This window comes from Myodes glareolus, chromosome 20 (assembly GCF_982192425.1).
Source record: "Myodes glareolus chromosome 20, mMyoGla1.1, whole genome shotgun sequence".
NCBI classification, from domain to species: domain Eukaryota; kingdom Metazoa; phylum Chordata; class Mammalia; order Rodentia; family Cricetidae; genus Myodes; species Myodes glareolus.
Window position 1 is genome coordinate 46,039,354 of NC_142045.1, and position 19,059 is coordinate 46,058,412.

Genomic DNA, 19,059 nt, shown 5'->3' on the forward strand with positions numbered 1-19,059 from the left:
TAGGACATACTGGCTTCAAACTTTTGTTATATAACAGAGGATTCATAGGCTGACCTTGAACTCAAGATCTTTGGGCCTCTTTTTGTCAAAGTCTGTGATTATAGGCACGCCTATCAAGGCCAGTTTTACGTGATGCTAGAGATCTGATCCAGGGTTTCCTGATAGTAGGCAAGTAGTCTACCCACTGAGCTACATCTCCAGACCTATTATGTTCCTAAAAAGATATTGCAGTAACTATTAAAAAAATATATGTTTCATAGATTCAGCACAATGCCCAGCAAAATTCTTCAAAGACCTCAAAAGAATGGTACTTAACTTCATATGGAAAAGCAAGAAACTAGGATAGCCAAAAAATCCTGAACAATAAAAGAACTTCTGGGGGCATCACAATCCCTGACTTCAAACTCTACTACAGAGCTACAGTACTGAAACCAGCCTGGTACTGGCATAAGAACAGACAGGAGGACTAATGGAACCGAATAGAAGACCCGAATATCAATTTACATATCTTCGAACACCTGATCTTTGACAAGGAAGCAAAAAATTATCAAATGGAAAAAAAGAAAGCATATTTAACAAGTGGTGCTGGCATAACTGGATATCAACATGTAGAAGAATGAAAATAGACCCATATCTATCACCATGCACAAAACTCAAGTCCAAATGGATCAAAGACCTCAACATAAAGCCAGCCACACTGAACCTTACAGAAGAGAAGGTGGGAAGTACACTTGAACGCATTGGCACAGGAGACCACTTCCTAAATATAACCCCAGCAGCATAGATACTGAGAGAAACAATTAATAAATGGGACCTCCTGAAACTGAAAAGTTTCTGTAATGCAAAGGACACAGTCAACAAGACAAAACGATAGCCTACAGAATGGGAAATGATCTTCACTTACCCCAAATCAGACAAAGAACTCAAGAAATTGGTCATCAAAAGAATAAATAATCCAATAAAAAAAAATGGAGTACAGACCTAAACAGAGATCTCTCAACAGAGGAATCTAAAATGGCTGAAAGACATTTAAGGAAATGTTCAACATCCTTTGTTATCAGAGAAATGCAAATCAAAACAACACTGAGATTCCATCTTACACCTGTAAGAATGGCCAAGATCAAAAACACTGATGACAAACTTATGCTGGAGAGGTTGTGGGGTAAAGGGAACACTTCTGCATTGCTGGTGGGAATGCAAGCTGGTACAGCCCCTTTGGATGTCAGTGTGGCGATTTCTCAGAAAATTAGGAAACAACCTTCCTCAAGACCCAGCAATACCACTTTTGGGTATATATTCAAAGGATGCTCAATCCTGCCACAAGGGCATGTGCTCAACTATGTACATAGAAGCTTTGTTTGTCATAGCCAGAACCTAGAAACAACCTAAATGTCCCTTGACCGAAGAATGGATAAGAAAAATGTGGTGCATTTACACATTGGAGTACTACACAGCAGAAAAAAATAACGACAGCTTGAATTTTGCAGGAAAATGGATGGAGTTAGAAAACATCATTTTGAGTGAGGTAACCCAGACACAGAAAGACAATTATCACATGTACTCACTCATAGGTGGTTTTTAAACATAAAGCAAAGAAAACCAGCCTACACACCACAATCCCAGAGAACTTAAGACAGCAACGAGGACACTAAGAGAGACTCACATAGATCTAATCTACATGGGAAGTAGAAAGTAGAAAAAGACAAGATCTCCTGAGTAAACTAGGAACATGGACACCTTGGGGGAGGGTTGAAAGGGGGAGGAGGTAAGAGGCAGGGAGGGGAGCAGAGAAAAATGTAGAACTCAATAAATATCAATAAAAAAGAAAAAAAGTTAAATATTATACTTTTCAACCATAAAGAATGGATGTCTACTTTGTCTATTCTGAATTACAATAAACAAGGCAAGATAAAGATATGCTCTGATTACACTTTAGTCACTGTTACAAGTCAGAACAAAGCCTTTCAAATTTAAGAAGACTACATAATGAAAACTTTAAAACTTGAACATCATCTCTTTTCTCTACCAAATATTAAAATTATATAACAGTATTCCTCTCACTAGAAACTACAAACTATTAAATCAATTTGTTCATTTTACCATTTTGATTTCAAATATAAATAAAACAATTGCTCTATTCACTGTCACTCTAATTTTCTTCTCCCAAAACAACTGAGCTACAAAAGTAACGGTCTCCAAAGTATAAATCCAGTTAACTGAATATCACAGAGATCAGAATGGCAAAGTTCTTTCTTTATTGCCAAACCAATAAATACTGAGGTACTAAATAATTATGTATTCATTTTAATAATATGCTTTTAATTCTGAACATAATCTCTATGACATAAATTTTCTTAATTATTAGGAAAATGGTTTATTTTCTTTCCATCCATTGTGTATTTATTTTAATTAGTACATGGATAGCATTTAACACAAATCAGGTTTAAATTAGTTTTTGTCTTTACTTTGGGAAAGTACTAAGTTATTGTGTCTTTTTAGAATGGAGAAGTTGTATAAATGATGTCAAACCACCTTCTACAAAGTATCTGGATCATAGGATTGGCTGAAGATTTCAGTTTCACCATCTTTCAGCTTCTATACGTGGACTTCTTCATTTAAGAATGGTGATACTGCCGGGCGGTGGTGGCACACACCTTTAATCCCAGCACTTGGGAGGCAGAGGCAGGCAGATCTCTGTGAGTTCAAGGCCAGTCTAGTCTACACGAGCTAGTTCCAGAACAGGCTCTAAAGCTACAGAGAAACCCTGTCTTGATAAAAAACAAAACAAAACAAAACAAAAACAAACAAACAAAAAAAGGTGATACTGTGATACTGTACTATCCCTGCTATGATAGCTAAAGATATTAAAAGTGAGACAAACCTTTCTACTTTCAGATCAGCATATGCACAAATAATGGAAGTAGAATTCACAATACTCTCTGTTGTTTACTGTTAATACTATCATTGGTATTATGTCATTATAATTAAATTATGTCAGCAATAATTAAAGCTGGAATTCTAGTCCAGGGGATTTACGCTACTCTATATTTAGTGAGTTGGGTCTTGCAGTTATCACTTTCAGGATCTATGGAATAAAGATGGTTTTATCCAGTTTTTCATGGTTCTACTATAGGAAAAAAAAGGAAAAGATCAAAGCCTCAAATGTATAGAAGTCTCTCTGCGTCACTAGAAGGTCGAAGTTACAAGCTTTTGTAGATATATTTTGCTACCTTTAATAATAAGGCTAAAATTGTCCTTATTTCATTTCTAAAAGCATTCCTATATCTGAACATTCTTTAGTTACCAACACAGAGACATTTTAATTCTTTACAATTATCAGCCTCATGCAGAAAACAAATCAGACTCACAAGCGTTCATGACTAGATCTCCACGGATCTCTGGTTTCCAGTCATCCCACGATGTCTCAAAGCCATCAGCAAAACGGATACAGAAGTTCTTGAAATGGCCTTTGCTAACCAGAGACTCTGAGGAACACGCAGTGATGAGAGTACTTTCAATGGTTAGCACTAGAGCAGAGCCGGTGTCAAGGTCCCCAGTGTGATTGGACTGCAGAAATACCACAGGAAAAATGAGGCAAAAGGTGAATTAATTTTTTTTTAAAAAAGACATTTTATGTGTATGACTGTTTACCCTGCCCATTGATTATGTGCTTCACATTAGTGTGTGGTGCCCACAGAAGTCAGAAGAGGGCTTCAGATCCACTGAACTAGATTTACAAATGGTTGTGAGCCATCACATGGTGCTGAGAATTAAAACCAGGTTCTCTGCAAGAGCAACAAGAGCAATTTTTTTAGACCAGATGACTTTTAAAATTCAGAAATCTTCACATTTCATATGAATAAAAATTTAGAAAGAGTCAAGTCTAGAAATCCTCAATATAAAGCAACTTAGAAAAAAATAAATTTTAAACATTATTCCAACAAAATGTATTTTCCTTGTGCCTTTCCCTTTTTAAATACAAAAGGCTAACTGCCTGTGTTCCTCTGTTTAAACAGTGGGGCACATTCTCACTAGACAATCAGTTCTTGTGTGTGCAGCTTTCCTGAACGTTCGCATCATGTCATCAAAAGGCTGCCGTGCTTCAACTCTTCAGAAACAAACAACACCGCCCATCTTGAACTCCAAGTTTCTCTTAGCATTGTTCTGCCAAACAGAACCCTAAATATACATGTATTCCACTCACAGGCTTATCACTGCCATGGCATTTAAAGTATTAAATGTGACACTGAAGGAAAACTGTAAGAATAAGACAGATCTCTGCATGTGATTCTTAGGGCTATTTCTTCTGGGTGGGACAGGTGCCCACAGCATTTTCTTGCTTAAGCACATGATCAAGTACATGCAACTTCCTGAAAACTGGTACTAAACTATGAAGACAGTATCCTTGCCTATCCAATTACATATATAACTTTCAAGTTACCTTATCATCATTTAAAATTCATACTTAATACATAAAGTTTGTAAGCAAATTGAAATTCCCTTCCATATTACAGATGACAGTATTAAAATGCATTCTCAAATGTCCCTTTGTTTCCACTTTATACAAAGATTAACACAAAGATTTATTTGTTTAAAAAACAACTAAGAAGATTCTAAAGCTTATTTGCAAAAGCAAAAAAAAAGAGTTTTGTTTAAGTTATAAAGTGTTCTACTTAATTTTTTTATACTCTTAAACGCACAGAAAAACTGAGTAGAATTATCTATCTGGCTGTCAATCCTGGGATAAAGCCTCCTATATCTTGATTTTTCTGTACCTGTGCAGTATTTGTTATAGGGAGGCAAATTCCCAGATCATTCACAGTCAGCTGGAGGAAGAGGGTTCCAAAGGCCTGGGCTGATGTTTGCTGGATACCAGGGAGCATGTCTACCACTTCCTTTGTAGCCATATGAATGTCCTTATGTAAAGCCATTCGTTGTTCATTCCAGTTGTCATAGGCAGCCTTATAATTCAACCAAAACAGCACAGCTTTTCAAATAAAGAACAGACAGAAAGAAAATTAAAGTCAATAATGCAAGTGATTTATTACAGTTAGTAAATTTCAACTACTACAAAAACTGATGATTAATAATAATTACTTTATCATAAGTTTTATTAACTTACTCCAGAAAATTGTAGAACTAGGATTGTAATGAAACTAAAATACTTTTCATGGACAAATAAAAAACGATGCAGAAAGTAAGCAACTGCCTAATGGCAACAGAAAGAAAACATAGACCCATTTAGCCATTCAATACTATAGAATGCTTATTACACATTTAATCCTGGGTATAGTGATATTTCATTTGTATTTTAATAAATAAAGGTTGCCTGAACACCAGAATGCAAAACAGCTACACTAGTTAGCCACATAGGTCAGGCAGTGGTGGCACACACCTTTAATCCCAGCAGTCACACTTAGCCATAGAGGCTGGGCGGTGATGGTGCGCACCTTTAATGCCAGCACTAGAGAGGACTAGAAGGTAGGATGAGACAGGAATTCGCTCTCTTTCAGTCCTAAGATTTCATAGAGGTAAGAGCTCTCCAGTGGCTTGACTGCTTTGCTTTTCTGATTTTCAGGTTGAACCCCAATATCTGTCTCTGGGTTTTTATTATTCATGCTACATTTGGGTGGAATAATAAATGCAAACAAACATGGTCCTTGACCTTAACTATACGGTTTACCTTTTGTGTTGGTTTGACTAAGAAATGTCTCCTTTATGCCCATGTACTTAAATACTTGGTTGATAGCACTATTTGAGAGGTTATGGGAATTTTAGGACCAGAGCCTTACTGGAGGAAATAGGCAGTGGAGGAGGATGAGAGTTTATAGCACTGTCCCATTATAGTTCACTATGGGCTTCCTTGTGTAGCTGAGATATGATTTTTCTTAACTTCTTGCTCGGCTTTTGCTGTCATGCCTCTGCAGACATCATGGACTATCCCTCTGGAGCCCTAAGCCCAAATATACTCTTCATCTACAAGTTTCCTTTGTTCACAGTATTTTTTCATAATGACAGAAAGTCAACTAATACATCCCTACTTCTTTCAAACATTTCTAAGGATACAGACACAATGCTAGGCATATATTTTAGAAGGATATAATTTTGAGTTCATTAGTAACAGTATCCCCCACCTCCAAGGAAAATCTTCATCTCACAACAGACTATGGAAGTTTAAGAAGATAAAAATGGAGAGACAACGAAAGAGGAAAACCAAGACATGTCACTTAGCAGTCGGGAGTGTTTTAAGGACTTGGTGAAGGACAAAGAAAGGTTGGTGAGATGAAAGATGCATAGCAGGAGCAAAACGCTCAGCAAACAAAATGCTATGGCAGCACTGTCAGGAGGGAAGGGTTTTAATGGCAGATCTAAGACCATTGCAAACGGAAATTTTACAGGGATTCAGAATTATCTCCTCACTGCCTCTGAAAAACAATTTAAACATTAGTTTGTCCATCTAGTCAGTCTTCTTTCTCACTCTTTTCTTTTCTGAAAGCTGCCATCTTCTCTTAGACCACTGTGCTTATGAACACTCACTTGCTTCTCTCACATGACAAAGATTTAGTTAGTATATAGTAATGTTCTAGAACCTAGGACAAGAAAGTAAATAACAGATTATTTCATGTGTTGAACTTTACATTCAAAGTTGAAACACAAGAATTTGATTCTCTTCTAAAAAGCATAGGAAATTACAGACTCTTTCAGATCTAAAACAAATATTTCTGACTACATTTAGAAGTTTACTCTTTTTCAGCAGACTATATTCTTTGAGGGCAGGGATCCTGATTCTGTTATCCATTTTTGTATCCCACATTTAGCCATCACACAGCAAACATTTTCAGAACGAATGAATCAACCCCATGGCAAAAACAGAAATGAGTAGGTAATCCAAACAAAAAATTTAGCATTTAAGTTTGAAACTTGGAATAAATTAATTATAGTTATGTCAAGAGCAAAATAAATGCAAAATATGAAATGATTTTTAAAAACTAGGGTTAGCAAGACTTGTTTTAAGTGCTCACATTTCACACTCAGGAGGTATTTAGCTGTCAAGTCTCTGTACTAGAACACTACAGTCGATGTATCCAGAGCATGCCCACCACCCGGAAGTCAATAATGGTTGACATAATCTTACCTCTATCAAAGGCCACAGGTTGTGCATAAACTATTGGTCTATTCAAGGTAATAAGCACAGCTTCCCTGTCTGAAGAACCACTGATTTCTTCTCGAAGGGCATTCCTTAATCCAATTCTAGTTTTAAAATAGGCAACTTGATGAAAATCAGAACCAGCTTCCTCATAAACCTAAAATGAAATTCAAAGCTTAACAAAATCAAATAATGGAAAAATTTTACTAAAACAATTCAAACATTATTAATAGCATTGTTCTACAAAAGACCTACAGTATACTGCCCTAATTCAACCATTAAATGGTAGATACCTTACATTCTGTACCACAAATGCTTAAACTTAAGATAAAATATTAAGAATTATATAAAAGGCAAATGTGGAGCTGTGCTGTGACTCTGTGGTAGAGAGCTAGCAAGCCAAGTAAACCCAACAGAGCTAAGCATAGCAATGTATTAAATATATCAAAATAAATAAGATTTATTTCATTTCTCTCAAAATATGTATCCATTTGAAAAAGCTATCTTTTCTACAGATAACAATTTAACATGGTTAATATAGACATCAATTTTTAAACTGTAACTGCATTTAAAAAATGACATTGGGTGAAAATTAGGTGGGGCATTAAAATACATATTTAGTCAAATTTAAACAGAAAATAACTCCAATAAGCAGTAAAACTTTGTGTATTGGGGAACTATAGTAGTTATTGTCTTTTTCTTAAAACTTTAAATACTTATCATTCATTACATGTTAAATTTTCAAATGTTCTACAGGGAAGGTGTAAATTTAACACTTTAGATATTAACTAATGAAACCATGAGACAGTGAAATAAAAATAATGTTTAACAAACTGAAAAATTATAAGCAAATGTTCATGCAGATTCTGAATAAAGTCTCATGAGATTGCCATTGTACTAACCAGTAAATAGCTAGAATACAATAAAAAACTATAATGAAATGGCAAATTAAAATTATAGAAGTCTAAGTTTCCAAAAGAATTTAAAATACAAATTTTAGAACTTAGTTCTAAATTGTAACACATAAATTAATTTAAAGGCAATAGTGAAAATAACAATATAGTCTGTACAAACCTGATGTTTGACAATTTGCCCTAATGCCAGATTTAAGTCTACTTGGCATTTACCAAAGAGTTTCAGATAGCTGCTACTTCCTGGTGAAGCTTTGGTTTGAAGTCGGTTTGAAAGTTCCAGTTCAATCAGTCCAGTTTCAAATCTCACAGCTCTCATTGAAGGAGTGGTGGCTGTTACCTGAATACCCTAGCAGGTTACATGTTACAAGGAAAATAAGAAAATAAACCAATTACAGACTTATTCAAGTGCAATCTTTTAAAATATGATAAAAAGTCATGTTTAAAATGTGTAAGTTATGCATAAGGAAAATAGTCTTTAATTCAGTTACATTTCTAGGACTTTATAGTTTATTAGTATTTTGAGGTTAAATTAAAATTGAAAAGTCATTAAGTAAATATTTAACTTTTAAAAACAAAAATATTTTATAGGAGAAAATTAAGGTTTAAAGTAGTATTATAGTTTTCTGTTTTGCTTTTAGCAATGCCCTGTTCTCCCACCTTTGGTGCTGAGGATAGAACCCAGAGCCTTATTTCATTCAGATAATTGCATGTATAGGTAATTATTCTATCACAGTCCCTAAAATATTATTATCAATGAAACAAATATCTAATATATTCTTGCAGAGTAAATTATAAAAGAAGTAACTGGAAATCTCAAATGTTCACTGGAATGTAGCAAATTAAACTGTTTCAACTATATAATATAACATAGCTTTCAAGAAGATAAAGCTGATCTCAAAAATCTGATATAGAAAGATTTAAAAGTTTTTTTAAAAATCCATAAAAAACATGCACATATAATAATAGAAGGTCCAGGCAAGGTAGCACACACCTTTAATTTTAGTACTGGGAAAGCAGAGGTGGCTCTCTGAGTTCAAGGCTAGCCTAGTCTATATAGTGACTTCCAGCAGGCTAGCAGGCTAGTCAGGGCTGCTTAACTGAGACTCTGTCCAGAAAAAAAAAAAAAAAAGGAAGGAAGGAAGGAAGAAAACAAAAGGGAAAAGGAAAGGGCTGGTAGTTTCAGGAAGCTTGGTGCCTGCCCTTAAAAGGATGGAGAATGTAGCTCAGTGAGAGAGGGCTTGCTGTGTATTTGCAAGACCATGGGCTGAAAGCACAGCTGTGTTAAAATGAAGACATAAAGAGGAGCCAACAAAGCACTGATAGAGTATTCAACTGTTAAAGCTTTTCCCCGAGTAAACTATATTATAGTTTTACTTCCTATTTTTCAATTTATATATTATACAAATATTCCACAACATATGTACACTAATTAATTAAAAAGTCCTAAATGTTATCACTGTTATGTAAATTTTACCTTAAACTGTAAATTCAGGGAATACAGGAGAATTTTTGGTTTATCTCCATCTGTTGTTCCATCATGTTCATTCCAAAGAGGAATAGGCTGCTCTCCACCTAGAAGAAGTTAAGTACTGAAGAACTAGAGAAACGTCCTTATCAGACAAAAATGAGACTGTATTTTGTACATTAAAAAGAAAAACTCTGGTAAAAAAAAAATGATAAATTAATGCAATCTTCAATTGCAATCTTTAGCCAAGTCACATTTCAGTGAAGTAGGTTATATAACATACACTATTCATAGAATCTCATAAAGAATTACAACATTACTACTTCTCAGACTTTTGGCTACAACTGAGTGCAAAACATTAAATATGTAATCGTGCCAAACACATGATCATATATCTTGGAAAATGTATTTGAAGCCGAAATGTAAACTGATTTCTTTAATCAGCAATGTGAACTTGTTTACATTCAGAAATGCTGCAAACCAACATAGTTAACTATGTGCTAATAATAAAGAATGTGACAGCAAACATTTACTCCAGAAATTAAAAACACTGGTGGCGGGAAACCTGGTGGTGAAGTTTCTATGAACAAAGCATTGTGAACACAGGCAACATGTAATAGGAAGTGATACATTTGTATTTAAGGTATAACATGTATTTCTACTGGTTTCCCTCAATATTTTTCTACATGTTTTTCTTTGGTTTAGCTTTGAGTCTAGCATAACCTCAGAGAGTCTATAGAGGTGAGGAAGAAACTACTTCTACTATAGCCATAACAAATTAACAAAGAATCAGATTTGGAAAGTCTAGGTATTGCTTTGAAAAAAATATTGGTTCTTAAAATTTAGACTAGAGATCCAAAATCTATTCAATAAATATCATGATAAAAACAAATTTTGTGAATCCTACTGCAATATGAAAAGAAAAAATAATAAAGGTATAGAAAAAAGCTGCAATTTACAGAAGGTACAAGGTAAGACAGAGAAAGAGTGACTGATTCAGAGGAGATATATATATCTGTGTTTTTACACATACACACACACACACACACACACACACACACACACATTGTATATGTGTATGTCTACAGGCAGGAGAGTAAAAAGGAATGGCATGTGTGCTGAGACAGGAACACAAATATTCAGAATACCAGAACCTATTATTTAACATAAATCTGTGCAGACCTATGTGTCTTTATATGCTAAGTGCATACTTGCATGCTTATACTTTCCCTCTTTCAACAACTCTGATCAAAAACTGAAAACCTACTTTTTCTCCTCTTCTGCTTATCATCAGGTCCTAATTTCTACCTCATATCCAAAATCCACAAAAACCTTTCTTAACGAAATTAAATTAGTGAAATCAGTGATTACCTTATCTGCAGCCAGCTATCAACTATTTCATCTTTCTTCTTGTCTCAATCGTCAGCTACCACCAAAATTTCAGGTGACAAAAATTATCGTTTCTTAAATGTCTTAATTTCCTTAAATAAGGCTTTATCTGATGCCACATTTGGAAGTCTCATGCTAACTCATTCCAAAAGAAAGTTTTTACATTACTTTTCAGTGAAAAATTTTAAAATGTTAAATCACTATTATTGTTTTTCAGCATTTGAATTTAAGCCATAACTCTCTGATGTTACCATTCTCTGAACTCCCTTTTCAAAGCATATTATGTTCTTATTTATTTGCTGCATTCTCAACCATGCAGAGATCTATGTGGGCCCTGGTACCAAAGAGAGTGCATGCAGTGTGTCACGTGCTCACCTCAGCCCACCATACATCGTTATAGTCACTCTTATTCTAATATTCTCATTTATCAGTTCTCCCTGATATATCATTATGAGAACTTGGTCTTTCTTTCTCTTGTGATGTGTCAAAAAATATCCACTTCTGTCATGATTTTTACTTACCCCAATAGTTATCTCCCAAATTAGATTGAGTTTCTTGGGGGAGGCATTATTTTAGTGGGTTCTTGGTGTTTTCCTCAACTCTGTCAAGTGTACCTGTCAACTTGTCATCTTCAGTCAGATCTAAGATCCCCTTCTCACAACAGCTATGACAAGTCTTCCTAACTTTCTTTAGACCCCCATAAGTCTTATTTAATCACAGCAAATGAACATGACTTTTGCTGTTTTCTTTCCTGAGACTGTCCCTGTCTTTTGGATGGTTCTATAATCAAAATGTAGAGATGTATTCAAGCCCTAGTTCAAGTCATCCTGATATTATAAAGTCCTCAGTGATAATGTATGCATGAAGTATCCTAAGACTTTTAATATTACATTTTTTTATTCATTCATTTTGTGTGTGTGTGTGTGTTTGTGTGTGAGACCATCCTAACGGAGGTGTAAGTTTGCTAAGTCCAATAACTCTTATTTCCACATCTTTGTAACTTCTTCATGATTTAACTTAGAGTCACATATTTTCTCTCATAAATTCTACTTAAATTGATTTATATCAGTTCCTTTATATAGAAATACAATTTATAAAGATAATTATATAAAGACAATTTCTACTTAGAATTACAAAAGTATATCACATACTAAAGAGAAAAAAATTCGCAGTATCGTTACTTGCACTTTGAGTATTATTTTTAAAATACTGTTAATAAAAATGTTTACGTCAGTATAGGCCTCCGACATGGTTCTATAGTCAAAATTAGGTTCCAGATGACTCTAGAGCAGAGGTTCTAACCTGTGGATCATAGCCCCTTGGTGAGTCAAGCATCCCTTTTACAGGGTTCATATATCAGATATCCTGCATATAAAATACTTATGCTACAATTCACAACAGTAGCAAAATTAGTTATGAAATAGTAATGAAAATAACTTTATGGATGGGGAGGCAACACAACATGAAAAACCATTTTAAAAGGTCTCAGCATTAGAGGATTGAGAAACACTGCTCTAGAATAATCTTACGGCACAACTAACATAATGCATGTGTGACCAAGTAAGAACTATAGGGTTCTTTTTCAGAGTCTTCGCAGTTCTTAGTTAAACAAAGAATAAGCAGTAACTTCTCTGTAAGAGAAAATGAATAAAGTAGCAGGTTATTGTGGTGGGGAAGGAAGAGCTCCTAAGTACAGGAAAAGGCAATGGAATGCTGCTATAAGGGCAAAAGGAAGACTGACTGGAAAGGGGGGCTTGCCTGCGTGGGCAGAGAAGCAAACGAAAACAAAGTATAATGAAATCTATATAAAAATGTCATAATGAAACCCATTACTTTGCATGATAACCTAAAAATATAATAAAGAACAAAAATATGAAGAAATGATGAATGGACATAAGCATTTATCCAGGGCTTGGAAGATGCCTCAGTGAGTAAGAGGGCTTGCTGTGGAAATAGAGGGACCTGGGTTTGGGTCCCGAGCATTTATGTAAAAAGTTAAGAGGAGCCATTCTTGCTGGAAAGTCTAAGCAAGCCATAAAGGCTTTAAGTTATATAAGACAGTAGAAGATGAGATTTAAGAGATCTTATATATACATATAAATTTCTAAGGTCAAAGTACAATACACTAATAATAAACCTTTATTCAAATTAAGAAATGTTCTCTTAAGTTATTTATTTGTTCTTGGTAACACAAGCATTGACTCAAAAGAACAAAATGTGTATCTAATCAAAGTTTATTTAAAAGTGCTTAGGTTTTGCCCATACTTTATCTATTACATGGTAGTTAAAGTACTCAACTGGTGTTAACAAATTTGGGTGCTCAGTAACTTCTTGGAGACCTATACTAATGTGCACAGAGGGATTAAGAGGCACAGTATTTTTGTTCTTTGTCTTCCAGGATCAACTCCTAGTGTAGCCCTGGTGAGTCACCTGCCTGTTTTCCAGGGACGACAGGAAGACCCCACCAGGTAGACTGTACCTAATATCCATTCTACAAAGAAGGTCAACACAGAGGAAAATTTCCTCCATGTTTCCAGGCGAAGTCATAGTCGAGTAAGGCCTTTGACTTATCCTCAGATAGATGGAGCAGCTAAGCAAGGCTTAACGACAGACTCCTCCCAAGTGCAAGTAAATCTTGAGGACCAGAGTCGAAATGTCCATGACAGTAAAAAGAAAGTAATTAATTTTGGCCATCTGCAAATTCTTAAGCACACAGCAGGAAAATACAACTGAAGTTAAAATAATTGATAATAATATAAAACATAGGTTTTTAATCAAATTAAAGCTCTTAATCAAGTTAAAAGACTCAACTGTTTTTTTCTAACCATGGACATACTCTTATTTATGTATTTCTGAAAATTCTGATTATGCCTCCTTTGCTTTACAAGATCTACAAAGTAAGATTAAAACCATGCCAAAGACTACCATCTCATTGGTGAACAGCTTTACACCTGAATCTCTGTATCTCTGTAGTAAAAATGAGTTAAATCTAGTATAATCTTAGTGGTAAGGCAATTCTCTAGACTTTTATATTCAGTCACTGTCTTAACTTTGTCTATATTTATTTACAGTTGATCCATATTCAAATCATCCCAAAATAATCTAACTCTGGGTCCCTTTGACTGTTCTCCAATGTTTTAAAGTCAACAATAATGAAGACTCTAAACCCCTTTATTCTTCTAATTTTAGTTGGAAGAGGCCAGACTTATTCAACATTAATAAGGGTCTCAACTCATGAGCTGTGAATGTTAGCTAGACAGACAGGTACTAACAGGCTTGGATGCCATTAAAGGATTCTACCCTTATGGCATCCTCTTCCAGAGATTGCAACACTAGAAACTGTCTTTAAACCATGATGAGGATGCTAATCTTGAAAGTAGATAAGAACTACATAAACAAAAAATGTGCCCTCTTCTCCATCTATTCATACAACAAAAGTCACCAATGTGAATCATAGTCATGGCATTTTGAACCCCAACCACTACCCCTGATAATCATCTATATTTCTTTCATACACACTTCTGCAAACCTTAACAGCCATACATAAGAGATGGTTACCTGTCATCTGACATTCTTTGACTCACTACTAGTCATTTCTTTGGCCACTCCTAGAAAAAGTCCATTTCTGATCAAAAAAGGAAACTTTTCATCCGACTTTCTGCTTCCTGCCATGTCTACCCTATAATTACCCCAGCTTGTAAGTGATTGGTGTAAGTGATTGATTCTTATAGAGACTCCCCTCACCAGCCTACAGGTTTTCTTTTTTGAAATATAGGTCTTTACAGTCTCAAATAACAAAAGCGAGCTCCAGGTTCAATGAAAGATCCCAGCTTATGGGAATAAGATGAAGACAATTTTAAAAAGTTGATATTCTCTTTTCTTTTCTGGATGTGCATCTTCTCTCTCACCTTTCCCTCTCTTCCCTCTCCTACTCCTCTCCCTCCCCCTCCTTCTCTCTCTCTCTCTCTCTCTCTCTCTCTCTCTCTCTCTCTCTCTCTCACACACACACACACACACACACACTAGTTACCAATATAATTTTCTTACTTTTGTGTCACTTAGGTCTTAGTTCAGATCATAAAAATTTACAGGCAAATAAGAATAGACACTTGCACTGCTAGGTCACAGACGGCCTTACCAGACACCTTCTGTATTACTTCATTCACTTCCTTCATGAACACTTTCTGTACAAACACCAAGTGGTTTAAAAGATCTGTTGTGAGATTGTGTTCAAAGGAGCCAACCTGCCAAACAAAATCAGAATATGAGATTGTACTACTAAATATGTTAACACTGTACTGCATTTCCACAAAGTCAAAAAACTCTAGGAAAAGGAGATAATTATCTATATAGTATATGATAACAATGCATTGAAAAGGGGCTTTTCAGTCCCAATGATCAATTCTATTTGAATTAAATGCTAAAGCTATAGCGATTAAAAACAAAATTCCTAAAACAGCCCACTATAAACCTTAGGGTTTTATGAGAGTGAATTACCAATCAGATACCTAATCTAATCATATGAAACATGTGTCTTGTGATTAGTACAAAGCATTAATTTCTGACAGACTTAGTCAATAAACAGATGAAGCAGAAAGCAGCTTCTAATTATTAAGTGACCATTAAAAAAACATAGATTCAAGCACTCTTTTGATTAAAGCACTTTATCATTGTGACATGGTTCATATTTTGATCAAAAATTAAAAGAGGAAAATATATTTGTCATCTTAGAAGAAAAAAAATCACAAAAAGCTTAATTAGACCAGGAGACACATTTATAAAAATTTCTTTTTGTTATTTTTAATTATATATCTTGTCTGTGTGGGGGAATGTGCATATGAAAGCAAGTGCCCACACAGGCCAAAGGGGTGATAGTCCTATGGGGTTGCCTGATGTTGTTGGGAGCTGAACTCAGGTACTCTGGGAGAGCAGTATATGTTCTTAACCACGAGTTATCCCTTCAACTCTGCACCAGGCACTTTATCTTGCACAAAATAGTACAGACAGGACAAAGATGAGTTACAGTGTATTTATATTAGGACACAATAAAATAGGTAATTTGAAATAAAGTTTAACTTTATATGCTTTGAAATTAATTTATTATTTTCTTTTCCTTTTTGGTAAATCTGAGATTGTATTTTTCCTAGAGTATAAATTCTTTCTTTTTAGTATGTAACATTAACATGGAATTATACAATATAAGGCCAGTTGGACTGGGACTGAATGAGGACGCAATCCAACCAGATTCTCTGAATGTGGCCGGATTCTCTGAATGTGGCTGGCCCGGAGTCTTTCTGAAAAGCCATTGACAATGACACTGGGACTTGTTTCCTCTGCATATACTGGATTTTGGGGATCCAGTCTGTCTGGACACTCACCTTCCTGGACCTGGAGGGAGGGGGAAGGAATTTGAACTTCCCGCAGGGCAGGAAACCCTGACTGCTCTTAGGGATGGAGAGGGAGGAGGAGATGAAGTGGGGGGAGTGGGAGGGGCGGAAATGGAATTTAAAAAAATTACTTTCTCATAAAAAAAAATATAATGCTTTAAAATTACTTTCTTTGAAATGAAGCATCATTACTAGTACTGCTCAACTATTTTTGCCACTCATTTTTCTATGTGGAAAGCATACATGCCATATAAAATTTCCTACTTCAATCAATCTTTGGCTTCTTAGAATCCTGTGTACACTTGGATATACTTGTTTTTCAAATACAGAAATTTCAACTCTTGGCCTGGCTAGGTAGATTACTGGGCAAAGGAGCTTATGATAAAAACCTGGAGACCTGAGTTTTATCCCGAAAACCAAGATAAAGTAGAACAAACTCCACAAAAGAGTCATCTGATCGCCATATGTGTACTGTGGCATCCCATTTCCAACCACGTATCATGGACGTGGATGGACAGACAGACACACACGCACACTCATACACATGCAGACACACAAATGAAATTAAAAACTAAAAGAAATCCAAACTCTTAGGTGTGAAGGTCAGTTTAGAAAAAGTGTATCATAGTTAAATGTGTCTCTCCCAGTTATAGTATTTCTATTGAACTCAAAGAGCTTTCTTATAGATTTTCAAACCAAATGAAAAAGGTAGGTCATGTTTTTGAAGTTTTTGATAGTTATACATAGAGGTGAAAGAAATAATGAGTCAGTCAGGAGTGCCAGCTTTTAACTCTGTCTTAAATAATAAATGAATCTGTTAATTTGTTTTATTTTTCCATATGACCTTTAGAACATGACAAATAATTACGTTTTAAATCATATAACCATATTAAAAATCAGTTTGTCCCCCACTTAAAACAGAGAACAGAATGTTTAACTCAAAGTTAATTAAAGGATCATAGAAGTAAACATATAAAACTCTTGCTCTTAGCTGTCAATTCCCTTTTTATAATCAAATAAGCCATAAAAACATTGTCATGATGGACTTGAAATTTAATATATAAAATACAAAGTAATAGATTATTAGTATATTGTTCCAAAAAGCATGTTTCAATAAATTCAGTAGGATTTCATTTTCTGTATGAACAAACAATTTAACATATAACCTTCAAAGTTTAGATCACTACATATAAAATATTAAATATTTTATAACACAAATATCTAAATATTAAAAACACAAAAACTGATAAAAGTAACTTTAAAAGAAAACTTACTTCTGCTACACAACGTAGATAATTCCCTTGTAAATAGTAGCCCTGTTTAGAAGGCAGCTCATCTATGCTCCACACTTGATCTGAGTAACTATCATGTTCTTCCATGATATATTTCCCTGACATGGTAACAGGTGGAAGATTAAGACTTGCAGAAGGAGGGATAGTTGACATATCTGTTGCAGAAACTTTTGAAGTAAAACGTAATCTATGATTTGGTAACTCAAATGTAAACCTTGTCTGTGCACCTGTAAGAAGTAAGGAACATTATATAGCCATACAAGCATGCATTAATATTTTCACTTTTCCAAAAATGATGTCTTAAGAAAAATGTTTTATTATCCCTCAGTTTGATATACATAAAAGCAATATTTAAAATTTATATATGAGAGATTCCTTATCTTAAAACAAGTACATTCACTCACTTTAAGAATTAGCAAGTACCATTAAGCAATACAGCAGTATTTATGAAGCCTACTGGGTACCAAGCATTGTATCATATGCAGAAAGACACAGATTTAGTATATCACAGAAGGGAGAACAGAAAGACATTGCCCTTCATGTAGAGGAGCTATACTACAACAACTCAAGCTAAAAACAACTCCCAAATTCTGAAATACTAAGCACATATTCCTTTAGCCGTAATAACTATTAAGAGGCTAAATAATAAACTGCAAATTTTAGCTCAATGTTGTGTTAAATCTAACTGGCAGAGTTGGTCAAGCAAATATTAATGAATAGTCAATTCCATTATTTTGCCAATACTGTTTAGTTATCTATGTAGGCATGAGGAATTGGTAGAAGTTATACTGACATCAACTCTACCACTGTTCAATGTATATACCTATGACTACACATTGATAAAGGTAATGTTCCTCTCATAAACAGCAGACCACCACTCTCTCAGTTCCCTCTTATACAACTGCTACAACCAAGTATACCTTTGACTAGCTACTGCAAGCTTCAAGAGGTAGGGTCTGTCTCCTACTATCTCTACTGTGAGGATCACTAAATAAAATTCATCCAGATCAAAGCAACCCTAGGTCTCAGTTATCACACATCTGTAATCAAATGTGTCATGGTGGGGGACAACTCGGCATTCTGTCAATTATGTTTCAAATAAACACTGATTGGCTGTAGCCAGGCAGGAAGTATAGGTAGGACAACCCGACAGGAAGTAGAAGTGTGGCAATGAGAACAGCAGATTTCTGGGAAGAAGGAAGCTGACTCGCCAATCTTGCCCAGACCACTAAAGAAGCAGGATGTGACCTATCCTGCTGAAAAGGGTACTGAGCCATGTGGCTAACATAGATAAGGATAATGGGTTAATATACGTTATAAGAGCTAATATGAAGCCTGAGCTAATGGGCCAATAACTTTATATCTAATGTAGACTCTGTGTGATTTTCTTTGGGACCTAACAACTTTAGAAACTGGGCAGGACAGAAACCCCTACAAGCCAGCCCTCATGTTACAGTGTCATTCT

The 19,059-nt window shown here is 35.0% G+C and overlaps 1 protein-coding gene across 10 annotated transcripts in view; it reads right to left on the reverse strand.

The window, feature by feature from the left end:
* Bltp1 (bridge-like lipid transfer protein family member 1) overlaps positions 1–19,059 on the reverse strand; it is a 182,171-nt gene that overhangs the window by 49,533 nt on the left and 113,579 nt on the right. For all 10 annotated transcript variants that reach the window (XM_085682396.2, XM_085682395.2, XM_085682390.2 and 7 more), the window contains 7 exons: positions 17,577–17,821; positions 15,054–15,159; positions 9,536–9,633; positions 8,222–8,407; positions 7,136–7,304; positions 4,776–4,987; positions 3,369–3,567 (listed from right to left, as the gene is read on the reverse strand). In XM_085682396.2, coding sequence (XP_085538522.2) covers positions 3,369–3,567; positions 4,776–4,987; positions 7,136–7,304; positions 8,222–8,407; positions 9,536–9,633; positions 15,054–15,159; positions 17,577–17,821 — 1,215 coding nt within the window. The remainder of the gene's footprint in view (positions 1–3,368; positions 3,568–4,775; positions 4,988–7,135; positions 7,305–8,221; positions 8,408–9,535; positions 9,634–15,053; positions 15,160–17,576; positions 17,822–19,059) is intronic.